The 12,480-nt window shown below is 38.6% G+C and overlaps 1 protein-coding gene across 1 annotated transcript in view; it reads left to right on the top strand.

The window, feature by feature from the left end:
* The window catches only part of KIF5C (kinesin family member 5C), a 238,666-nt gene that overhangs the window by 162,187 nt on the left and 63,999 nt on the right, over positions 1–12,480 (top strand). Inside the window, exons 12-13 of the mRNA XM_043991874.1 lie at positions 5,725–5,900; positions 9,731–9,799. Of these exons, the coding sequence (XP_043847809.1) occupies positions 5,725–5,900; positions 9,731–9,799 (245 nt within the window). The remainder of the gene's footprint in view (positions 1–5,724; positions 5,901–9,730; positions 9,800–12,480) is intronic.

Raw genomic sequence — 12,480 nt, 5'->3', positions numbered from 1 at the left:
TCCTGCCCCAGTGGTAGAAGAGATAAATTACCATCCTACTTTCTCCCTAGGTCCCCAGGGACCTGAATCATGAGAGGGATAACTAGGTAGTCACTGTTTCATGTGTGAAATTTTAATGAATTACTGGCAGGCTAATGATTTTTTTAAAAAATATGTTTTAGAATTTTAATTAATATTTCTTCTGAGAATTCCTGATTAGTTTCTCATTATTGTCTGTTGAAATAGATTTTTTTCTATTTATTCATGGAACTGTTATTTCTTCACTCTGGGGTTTTTCATTTTATAATTAAAACCTCCCTGCAAACCTTGTAGGTGTGATATAAGTGAATGCTCTTATGTGCATGTGTGTGCACATGCACAGTCTTTTTAGCCCTTAAAGGTAATTACACCTGACAACTGTAAAGGACAGGATGCTCATTTAAAGCAGTGAACATTTCCTATCAGGTGAAAGCCTCTAATTCTAGTCAGTCCAGATACTTGTCAATCTAATAACTCCTTTTCTTATAGACAGCAGGTAGAAGGTGCTGGGGCATGAGAAAGCTGCTTTTAAAAGGTGTGGGGGGGGCAGGAAATGCACATTAATCTTAATTTCCTCCTCCTTCCCCCCCCCCTTCTTCCTTCCCATCTTTCAACGCTGTATTTCTTGATCTGTTTGTAGCTGTCTTCCTTGTTACAATCAGTTATTCAGTAATCACCTCGTGGGGCCTTCTCCAGAGACTTAGTCCACTGCAGTGCAGGGAATATTTCTCGATTAACGGGTGAGATTGCCATGGAGACAGATTGCCTGGTGTCAGCTCTTGCATAGGGCTGGGAATTTACAATCCCCCAATGTGTTTGTGAGCTGGACAGTTTATTTACCAAGGGAAACTCTGGAAATCATTCCCTGGCTCTTCTGAAGGGCAGTGGGGTTCAGAAAAGCCAGCCTCTTTCCTAATGTCTGGGCAGTTTAGCCAGGCTCTGGCCATCCTCTCTGTTGCTTTTGTTCCTGTGGGATGCAGCTTTGTTCTTCCCTGCCTGATGGGCTACGACAAAGAATAATCCTGATTGTGTGACCTTCTGAATAGCAGCTCTGAAGAGCCCATTATTAAAAGGTGGCTTTGTGGGGGAGATGCTGCTGCTTTGCTTCAGAGCTTGTATTGTTCAAGGCAGGCTAGAAAAGTCACTGTAGACCTCAAATCTGTATTTTTATGGTATTAAAAAAACAACCGAAGGGAGACATAATAATATTCCTGTGTTAATTTTTTTATTCAGCTCTGACCACAAAGATGTGATGCTCTCCCTTCCAAGCCCCCTGCCCAGAAATTCACCCTATATAAAAGTAAAAAGAGAGGCAGCATGGTATACAGTGGGGGTGTCAAACTCAAATAGAAGGGAGGACCACTAAATTATACATAGGGATCCCTTAAGTGGATACATATGGACTTAAAAAAACCACGTATTAACATTATCTATGTTTTATTTTTATTTTGTTAAATACTCCCCAATTACATTTTAAAACTCAAGAGGATTGTGGGCTTTATGTGGCCTGTGTTGGACACCTCAGGCATAGAGGCTAGAGAGCTGGCTTTGAAACCATGAAGGTCTAGGTTCAAATCCTACCTTTGACATTTACTGGCTAGGGAAGTCACTTAATCATAAGTACTCTGGGTCAGGGGTGTCAAACTAGCCAGGCTCCTTGCCTTGCAAAATTTTACTTAGTCTCTTGGAACCAGATTAAAATGTAACTGGGAAATGTTTAACAAAATAAATAAAAAATACAGTAAAATATAGATAATGTTAATTTGTGGCTTTCTAAGTCAGTATGTGGCCAAGAAGATTCCTTCCAGAATGTGCAGTTAGTCTGTCCTACTTAGAATACTACCTTTGGAACCATTTGGGATGAAAGGAAGTAGAGTCACATATTCCTTCCAGATTTCTTCTCTGTTAAGGTCAACTGTCATGGGATTTCTGAGCCTGTTCCATCTAATGATCTTGTTCATATGTGGAGATTGGTAGTCTTGCCTCAAACTAGAAATGAACAGTGATCGTGGATGACATACCATATTTCTAGGCTACTAGGCTTATCTGGTACCAAGGTTCCAGAAACATGAACTGAAGAACTAGGGGGACCCATAATGAAATTTCAGCAAAAACTAGAATACGTTTACTGCTTTGCTGGTGCATGGGTGTTTCTGGTTCCAGAGAGACAAATAGAAAACTTTTTTGATATGATACTTATATTCACCCATGCCTCTTCCCTTAGAATGTCTCTGCCTATATTACAAATTGCTCTTTTTTCCCTTTTTACAATAAACGTTTTTATTTAAAGTTTTGAGTTTCAAATTATAGCCTTCTTCCCTTCCTTCCCATCTTCCTCTCCAAGGTGGTAAGCAATCAGATATAGGTTATACATGTGCAATTATGTAAAACATGTTCATGTTATTATTTTGTATAAGAAGACCAGAGAGACATTTTAAACAAGGGTACAGTTCTTCTGCATCTCTTCCCTCCTGTCCAGATTTATCTATTAGCATATAAACTCTTTAAGGTCAGAGACTAAACCTTCCTAGCACTGGCAATGGAGTTTTTTCTCCCCCTCCGTGGCAATGAGGGTTAAGTGACTTGCCCAGGGTCACACAGATAGTAAGTGTCAAGTGTCTGAGGTCAGATTTGAAGTCAGGTCCTCCTGAATCCAGGGCCGGTGATTCACCCTATGTACCACCTAGCTACCCTTGGCAATGGAGTTTTACAGAAAGTTGGATCCTCTGCTGTATTGGAGACGGTCCTGGACTTGGAATCTGAAGCCTTAGCTTCAGATCCCCCTTCAGATCTTACTTCCAATGTGACCATGAGTAAAGTACTTAACCTTTCTGTGCCTTAGTTTTTTCATCTATAAAATTAGGGGATTGAACTCCTTGATCCTTCCAGCTCCAAATTTATGATGCCATGAACCTAATAAATCTTGACTAAACGAAATGGGAAGGATCAAGTGTGTAGACCGGGTTTACTGGTGATTGCTTTAAATTAAGCATTTGACCTAAATGAAATATTGATTCATACCAGGTTCAGTTTGAAAGACTTCTGGTTATATTGGAGGTCAGTAATTTTTAGAAAATCTATATATGTTATAATTCAAGCTTTTTCACTAGGTACTTTTGGAAAAACATTGTTTCAGGGTTAAGGAAATTATTATAGTTCATTTCAGTTTGGGGTTCAAACAGGGAACTAAAAAATGAAAACTAACTCATTAAAGATTAACTCATTATATTGAACTAAAAAGGAAAATGTGAATATTGGAAAGTCTCATTGACACTTAGTGATGATTGTACCTTCTTGCAATTTAGCAAGTAAGAGAGAAATATTAAACACCAAGGTCAGCTCATCATTGTGTTTTGTGTATATTGAAATGAATGAGTGCAGAATTTGCATGTTTTTCTCAAAGCTTAATGTACAGTATTATTAATGAGATCTCGGGCTTGGGAAATCACTTATTCAGTTTTGTCTGAGAAATGCTTCCTGGAAGATGGAGATGCACCTGGGGCTCACTGTAAATCGTTGTTTATGTGGGCTGGGGCTTGGCACATTGTGGAGCTTTATGCATTTTATCAAAATGATAATTAATGAAGTTTAATGGTAAACAGTATAATGGAAATATTAAATGTGTGTGTGTGTGTGTGTGTGTGTGTGTGTGTGTGTGTGTGTACAATTCTTTTTCAAACCACTAGGAAAACATTTTTCAAGTACTGACTTCCTGGGCAAAGTGATTTAATGAGAATTTCTTTTGTATGTTCTTTACAATGTGTGACTGCTGTTAGCCATTGGACAGCTTGAGAATTCCACTTTTGATGTCCTTCAATTTATATCTACCATTTTGGGAAAACTCTAAGCAGTTATCACCTCCTCTCTTCCTCCACAGCAGCAATACATATTATTCTTAGCATTCTGGGAAACAACACCAAAGATCTCTCTACAATATTCCATATATTTGTAATTAGCTGATTATTTTCTTTTAAAATTTATTTTTCTTGTAAATTTAAATATTAAATAAGATCATTATTTCCATATACACAGAACCAAAAAAGGGTAGAGAAAAAGAGAACCATACATGAAGCTATTCTTTATTGTGTACATATCTGTCTCTGTCTCTGTCTCTGTGTCTCTGTGTGTGTGTATTCTGTACAACCTGTACCTTTCAAAGCTATCCTTCTTGTTTGTGTTTTTTGGATTTTTTTCTCTGTATTAAAAAAGAAAAAAAGATGCCTTAATAATATTCCTTCCCTCCCTTCCTTCCTCCCTCTCTCTCGTTCATTTTTGATCACTATTCACACTTGCCCCTTCCACTTTACCAATGGGAAAGAGAAAAAGAAAAACAAAGCCTCTGTAATAAATATTCATAGTCAGAAAAACAAATTCCCACATTGGCAGTGTCTGAAAAAATATATATGTACTTCTGCATCTTAAGTTCATCATTTCTCTGTCCAGAGGTGGATAATATGTTTCATCATAAATCCTTTGCAATCATAATTAGTTATTGTATCATTCAGACCTCCCAAGTCTTTCAAAGTTGTTTTTCATTATAATGTTAGTGTCTAAATTGTTCTCCAGATTCTGCTCACTTCATTCTGCATCAGTTCATGAAGGTCTTCTTCCCATAGTTCTCTAAAACTGCCATTTCATCATTACTTATGACATAATATTCCATAATCCATATGCCATAATTTGTTTATTTCTTGTCTCTTTACCTCTCTGTGATTGTCAGACAGTTTATAGGCACGTGCCATGCCTGGCCTCTGTTTCTCCTACCAGAAGAGCTACATTTCCTAAAGGGTGGGGGAGAGAAAGTCAAAATGGGACATATTTGAGTATCAGATGATGAAAAACTAGTGAGTACTTAACATCTGGAATAAATAAAGCTGTGCTCCAGACTTCAGGACAGTGAAAAGCAGGAGGCATGCATTCTATAGACTTCTGATAATCATAGATCTTATTTGGCCCTTGATTTGGGTGTTTCTTTTTTTTGTTTTGTTTTGTTTTGTTTTTAGGTAGGGCAATGGAGGCTAAGTGTGACTTGCCCAGGGTCACACTGCTAGTAAGTGTCAAGTGTCTGAGGCCGGATTTGAACTCAGGTCCTCCTGAATCCAGGGCCGGTGCTTTATCCACTGTGCCACTGAGCTGCCCCTGGGTGTTTCTTTTAAGGAGAACTCACAAGGCTGGCAATTAGCATGCCTCTACAGTCTGCATTGAATCTTGCTACATACTAAGTAGAGTACTAGTGAAGGGTCCACTGAAACCTTTTTAATAAGACAAAATGTAGGCAAAGAATTCTCTCATCAACTTGTCTAGGGATGGAGTGATCTATATATGTAGCAGGATTGATGTCATGCAGTCCTTTTCTGTCTCTAGACTTGTTTTGTACAATTAGCTGCATCCTTTCTAGCCGAATGGCAGAGATTATAAATAACTCATTGAAAGTAGGGGCTGTGCTTCTTTTTTTTGTTTATCCTTGGCACCTACTGCAGTGCCTGGCACGTAATAAGAGCATAATAATGAAGTTGATCGATTGATATGTTTTAATTTATGTGCTAATTTGGGGGAATCAAATGTTTATTTTTCACCTTGACCTCATCCTCTACCCTAAATGATGATTTCCAAAAACATTTTACATTTTTCCCTCTTGAGTATTGAGCTTTTCTTTAACACTCTGTGTTCCTTAGTATTGTGGTTTGGGATTTATTTCTTAAACAGGGGAAGCTGTGCCTGAGGATGAACAAATCAGTGCTAAGGACCAGAAGAATCTGGAACCCTGTGACAATACACCCATCATAGATAACATGACCCCTGTTGTCTCTAGCATCTCCACAGAGGAGAAACAGAAGTATGATGAGGAGATCACCTGCCTGTACAGACAGTTGGATGATAAGGTTTGGAACTTAAGATTTCTTTGGCAGGAGGCCTACCTTTATAATCATGTCAAGCAAGGAGCTAAGATTATCAGAATGCAAACATGTCCTAGATGATTCCTCTATTATACCAAAGAAAAATATTATCTGGGGGTAGTCCACTTTTTTTTTTTTAGTAAGGCAATTGGGGTTAAGTGACTTGCCCAGGGTCACACAGCTAGTAAGTGTTAAGTGTCTGAGGCCAGATTTGAACTCAGGTACTCCTGAATCCAGGGCCGGTGCTTTATCCACTGCGCCATCTAGCTGCCCCTGGTAGTCCACTTTTAAAAGCAGTCCGGAGTAGTGCAGCATCCAGACCTGGCTTAAGTGATTCCTTCCTCCAGATCTGAAAAGGGCTTTCCAATAGAATTCTTAGAAGTTGGTGAACTTGCATTCTCTCCACCTTGCCTCCTCCCCATTAGTCCCAGTCTGTGATTTTAGGAGGTAGGAAACATTAAACCAGTGGATTTCTAAGCTGGAAGGCAATTTAATTGGATTTCTTGGCCTCACCACTATGGTACTTGCTGGTTGTTTCATAGAGAGGGCAGGGAGAATAGGGGAGAGGAGCCAATGCACACTCCCAGAATAATACTTCCCAAAGACAAAATGTGTTCTTGAAGTCTGCAGGTGGACGGCCACCTCACCTCATCTATATCCGCCCCCACCAAAGAAAGGATATCTGGCCGTTTCATTTTGGATATGCTGTCTGAAACCTGGCAAGCCCAAAATGTTTGGCACTAGGAAAACTACTGTTTTGGTGCTACATGTTATGTTGAGAACATTTGAAGATGCAGAGTTGGGTACTTAAATTTTATGACCACTCATTTGATGCTCAAATAGACATGTCTCAATGTAGTCCTTGGAGAGGAAATAGAAAAGACCTTGAGGAAAATGATGTTTCTTCATTCCCAGTGAAGGCAAGGGTAGGAATCCTACAAATATTGGATATTAAATGCATGTTTTGTGCTGTGTTGAGAGTTTGTCCTTGGTATATCCTGAATCTTTTCAGTTTACTTATTAAAAGGTTGCTGAATATTTTTGGTGCAATTTAATTCTACTGAAGTTCTTCCTAAATTTCTCTGGAGATTCCTGAGACTCACATTAAGCAGCTTTGTTATGTGAAGACTGCCATTAATCTTACATGTCCTCTGTTTGGGATAAATGTTCAGAGTCCATATCTTTTTTGGTCTATGGTCTATTTTATTAAGGGATCCATTTGTGTTTGTTATTTTCTAAGTTTATTTTATAACTACAGCAGTTAAATTGGGGGTAACCTGACCCTTATGAGTTGATCTGTAATGCACTTGTATTCCCACGAGAGCTTTGTTAATTGGTCTTTCAGCTACTAGATGTGGTATTGCTTTTTATTGACTGAATAGGATTTTTGTACAGAAACCATTCATAAAGGGCTGAAGGGAACTGTTATTATCATGTGTGTAAATGTCTTGATTTCCTCAAGGAAATGGTACTTTAAAAGGTTTGTGATTTCATTTGTCTAGGTACTTTGCTCTGATCCCAACCATAGTAGGGAGAATTCCAAGAAAATGAGCAGGTTATCAGTATTCTCTGACCATAGCTGGCCTGGTCCTCAGTCGACTTTCAGGCCTGGTAGATTCTTCCAAAGCTGATGTTCTCCTAGGAAAGTCTTTAAGGAAGTCAGGAAGAGGCATCAGAATAGGACTTAACTGAAAGAAGTATACTCTGCCAATTAAATATGAAAAAGAATGTTCTGGATTAGAATGCAGAGCTAATCTGAAATTGCAGTTTATGCTTCACATCTGCTTTTTGGAATTGATAATCGAATTTTCAGAAATCACAAAGATATCCAAAATCCCCTGTCCCATAGGAGGTGGAATAGTTCTGGTTCTTTGACTCCGCCCTCTCTGTGGTAAGAGAAAGAGAGCAGATTCCACTTGCTTTTGTCTTCTTACTCATCATGGTCACTTCTAGGTCTCAGGAGAAGAGTTGGTGATGATCTGATCTGATTGCTGCATAGTTATGTCTTTTACTTTAGTTGGATATTTATGCAGCACCTGCATAGTGCCAAAGAACACTAGCAAAAAACATCCTGTCTCTAGTTACCTACATTCTAAATTTAGAAAACAAGGCAACAACAGTTGCCAGATCCTTTTTAACAAAAACACCATTTTTGGATGCTTTCTTTTGGTGGACTTGCTCATTCCAGAAATCTAATTTGGAGTAGGAGTTGTGCAGTAGAACTCTTCTGTATAGTTTGTAAAGTAAATGAAGATTTATTGGTATAAAAAGGCCTGTAGAAAAATTATTATTTCAAAGGCAACCTTCCAACAGAAAAGGGAAATTAGAAATAATACTGTGGAAAGGGAATGGAAGACATAACTAGCCAAACACAGATTTTAGAATATTATTTCTACATCAAAAAGCATAGCATTTGAGTTGACAGCTTTGAAGGTCAGGCTCTTAGAGGAAACCCCCAGGAGAGCAACATGACCCTTCTGCTTCATCCTATTCATTCTTAGAACAAGGCCGAGTGTTGCTGCATGTTAAATTTCTAACCATCCTCCGTTGTAGATTGATACTAGATGAGTGTCCAGTTAGGTCCTAGGACATTGTTTTTATGTTCTCAACTCTTCCAATTTCCCAGAAAAATACAAATATGAACAAAGATTGTTTTGTATAACATTTCTAAGTCTCTGCTTCCAATTTTTATTTGAAACGATGAAAATGATAGCAGAGCATGCAGAGTTAACCTCCTGCTGCTAGGCAGCTCTTGCCTGCTGTTCCGCCCACATCTGGGGGTGGGTAGCTTACCAGGTGAAAGCCGAGAGAACAAATTTACACTCCAGTTACAAAGGGCTTAAAGAGCCTGCATCCAGGCTTTGACAGCAGCGACATCTCATGGCCGAAAATGAGAAGGAAAATGATGAATTTGCTCAAGGAGAAGATTCTTTACCACCAAATCAATGCCCTGCTCCTCATCATTCTCTCCACTGCTTAACAAAGCATTAACTTCGGTTCTCTGCTGCTTCAGAATTTTTTTTCTTCCTTACTTATAAATGGAATTCACTTCTTTACTGGAATGTTTCATTGCCAAAGATAAATCCTTTCCCATAACTATAAAGCTGTTGCTATTTCTCATTTCTCAGCCAAAATGCAAATGATGGCTGTACATTATTCATGCCAGGTCAATCAAGGCTCCTGTTTCCAGAGCTTTGCTGAGTTGGGCATTTTCTAAGTTGACTAGTTTTTCAACCCAGGAGTCCTTTTTCCATAATTGATGTCCCTCCCCACCCATCAAGCTTCTAAAATAGTGAGTTTTAGGCTTTTCAATTGACTTAATAGTAAAGGTTTTTCAGCAGACATCCACTATAAGTAATATACAGCTGCTCTTTCTATCATTGAAATGGTTAGGATTTGGGATCTTTGCAAAATAGAGTAGATGGTTAAAAAGTACATATTTTCCCTCTTTTACTGATAAGCCATAGTAAGATGTATCACACGAAGATCCCTAAGGTCCCTCTCAGTTTTACTATCTCAGTATTTTTGTAATTTCCAGGTGAGTAGGATTAGGGTTGTATAGTATATTTTGAATCAGAGAACATTCAGATGTTTTATCCATTGTGAAAAGTGGATTTAGAGGTATTTTAACCAAATAAAAACATGGAGCCAATTACTTACCTTCTAAAATAATAGTAGGAGGGAGAAGAGTTATAATTTTCTCTTCAATCCATTATCAAGCTTATAGCTGATGTCTTAGTGGCTATTCCCTGGAAACGTAGGTGTCAAAAGTGGAATCACAAGTAAAAAAAAATAAATGTGTTGTTTCATTTCAGGATGATGAAATTAACCAGCAGAGCCAGCTGGCTGAAAAATTAAAGCAGCAGATGTTGGATCAGGATGAGGTAACAAGACAAACAAAAAACCTCAGTTATTGGAATTTTTGTTTGATTCTACAAATTGCAACTTTTCCAAGAGACTTAAAAAGCACCTTTGCTTGACTCCCCTGGAACATTCTGGATGGGTATTCTTTTTTCTTAGGACAGTATGATGATGCCTGTCTGAGTGGAATTTACAAAATGAGGCATGACTCACCTTGTGACATTTTTAGCACCTTGAGGTTTCCTTCCTTCCTTCCTTCCTTCCTTCCTTCCTTCCTTCCTTCCTTCCTTCCTTCCTTCCTTCCTTCCTTCCTTCCTTCCTTCCTTCCTTCCTTCCTTCCTTCCTTCCTTCCTTCCTTCCTTCCTTCCTTCCTTCCTTCCTTCCTTTACCCTAGTAGATGAAGTCAGACCTAGAGAATCTTAGTACTCTAGGCTAGAATTGCTGTTTCTTCTCCCAGCTGACTTACTTGTATTGCTCCTGCACACCCATTTTGGGCACCACTTACAACTACCCTCAGATATAAACACTGATCATGATCACCATTACTCTTTGGCACTAACCCAGAGAAGACAATAAAGGAGGGGAGAGGAGAGGTAAAATACCATGCTGGAATGCTTTTGGGTTACTAAAAATTAGAAGGATGGATTTTGGCCTCCTCAAAAGCTAGAGATATATCATGTGCCCACCTCCTCTATCCCCTCCCCATACACTCACAAACTTGAACTATAGTTTTGTAAAATAGGAATTAATTGTAGTTTTGCTTTATTGAGGATACTCTTTATTCTCATGCTAATGTGGGAAAGGTAGATATGAGTAAATTTAAATTCAAGATAATTCCTCTAAATAATTTCATCCATATGCTTTTTGTTTTGGGCAGGGCAATGAGGGTTAAGTCACTTGCCTCAGGGTCACACAACTAGTGTCAAGTGTCTGAAGCTGGATTTGAACTCGGATCCTCCTGAATTCAGAGCCAGTACTCTATCTCTTGCACTACCTAGCTGCCCCCTCATACATATACTTCCAACCGTTATTTTTTTCACCAAAATGAAAAGCTGAGCACTTGTTCTGGTGGAGGGGCTTAACAATTCTGAAATAGCCAAAATATGACAGAAGGGAATAGTAACAATAGCTGGTTATATAGCTAGACTTTGGGTAGTCTGGAGTTGCCTGAGCTACATCTGTGTAGCAATGGCTGAATTAAAGTAGAAAGGGAGATAAACTCAATACAGATGTAGCAATGCTTGCTTACATTTTTAAAGTTGTCTTCAAAGACTCAGTTGATGATTTTTGGGGGGGCAGGGCAATGGGGGTTAAGTGACTTGCCCAGGGTCACACAGCTAGTAAGTGTCAAGTGTCTGAGGCCGGATTTGAACTCAGGTCCTCCTGAATCCAGGGCTGGTGCTTTATCCACTGCACCACCTAGCTACCCCTCAGTTGATGATTTTTGCTGTTATGGTTGACCATGCTTCTCAAACACATGTTTGTATAATGCTTATTTCCCAAGTACTTAAGGACCGTAGGAGAATCATACAAGTCAGCAGAAGGAGCATTTAGTATTGTTCTAGCCTGTGCTGTAGAACATCTTATTGCTTTGCCTCTTCTTCTAGCACCTGAGTGTATTTCCTAACATAGACTGCACATACAAAGTGTGGTTTGGACTCTGTCCTTCTTCCCAGTCCTTCGTTCTAACCTAACAAATGTTTATGTGACCATTTTATTCCTTCTAACTTCAGCTCCACTGCTTTTCTCATCAGAATTTCCAAGGCATTAATTATACCAATTTTCCAATCACTTTACTGGCAGGTCTTGTTTGATAAGGGCTACTTTTAAATTAACTATGTTGTAACTAATTTCTTTCCCAAGGCTGAAATCTATTCAAAGTCAACAGCATCTCTGATATCACTCTGCCTCTCCTTCCTTTCTTTGTTGTTGAAAGGGCTCACTTGGTATAACAAGTGCCTGTGATAAACTTTTTCAAGTGGGTGGTCCAATTACTGATTGGCAGATCTTTTGTTGGCTTATTCACTCTGGTGAACCAAACTAATGAAAACAAAACTTTGGGTATTGTGACAGCACCCTAAACACTGCTTGCCTACTGTTTGTTTCACACATGGAATAGTTAACCACAAAGTAAAATGCTTTTTGATGTGTAATTACATCTTGAAGGAACTCTATGCTGTAGCTTTAAGAGAAAAGAATCAAATCACATCATCTTTAGCATCTCTATTCATCTTGAGCTGTAACTTGTCTAACTCTGTTTCTCTGTCTCTGTCTCTTCCAACCACCTTTGGGATGGAACATCAAATTGTCACCACTTTAGCAATTGAATCTAATCCCTGCTCTTACCTCTCATCCCCTGTTTATTTTTTTTTATAGTTCTCAACTTTTGTTTATACATGCTTTACAATTTCAGATTTTTCTCCCTCCCTCCCCTCCCTCCCCCCTCCCCTAGACAGCAGGTAATCTGATATAGGTTATGTCTATATATCTCTATACATATACATATATATATATATATATATATATATATATATATATCATCCCCTGTTTATTAAAGATTACCATGTCATAGTTTCCTTCCCCAAACCCAATTCAGTTTAACAAACATTTCTGTGTTCAAAGTACTGATTCAGCATTTAGATAAGACACAATCCTAGCCCTAATGGAATTTCACTCAGTTATTCCATCTGCAAAATGGGGATAA

Source organism: Dromiciops gliroides, chromosome 3 (genome assembly GCF_019393635.1).
Source record: "Dromiciops gliroides isolate mDroGli1 chromosome 3, mDroGli1.pri, whole genome shotgun sequence".
NCBI classification, from domain to species: domain Eukaryota; kingdom Metazoa; phylum Chordata; class Mammalia; order Microbiotheria; family Microbiotheriidae; genus Dromiciops; species Dromiciops gliroides.
This window is presented reverse-complemented; position numbering and strand designations above follow the sequence as displayed.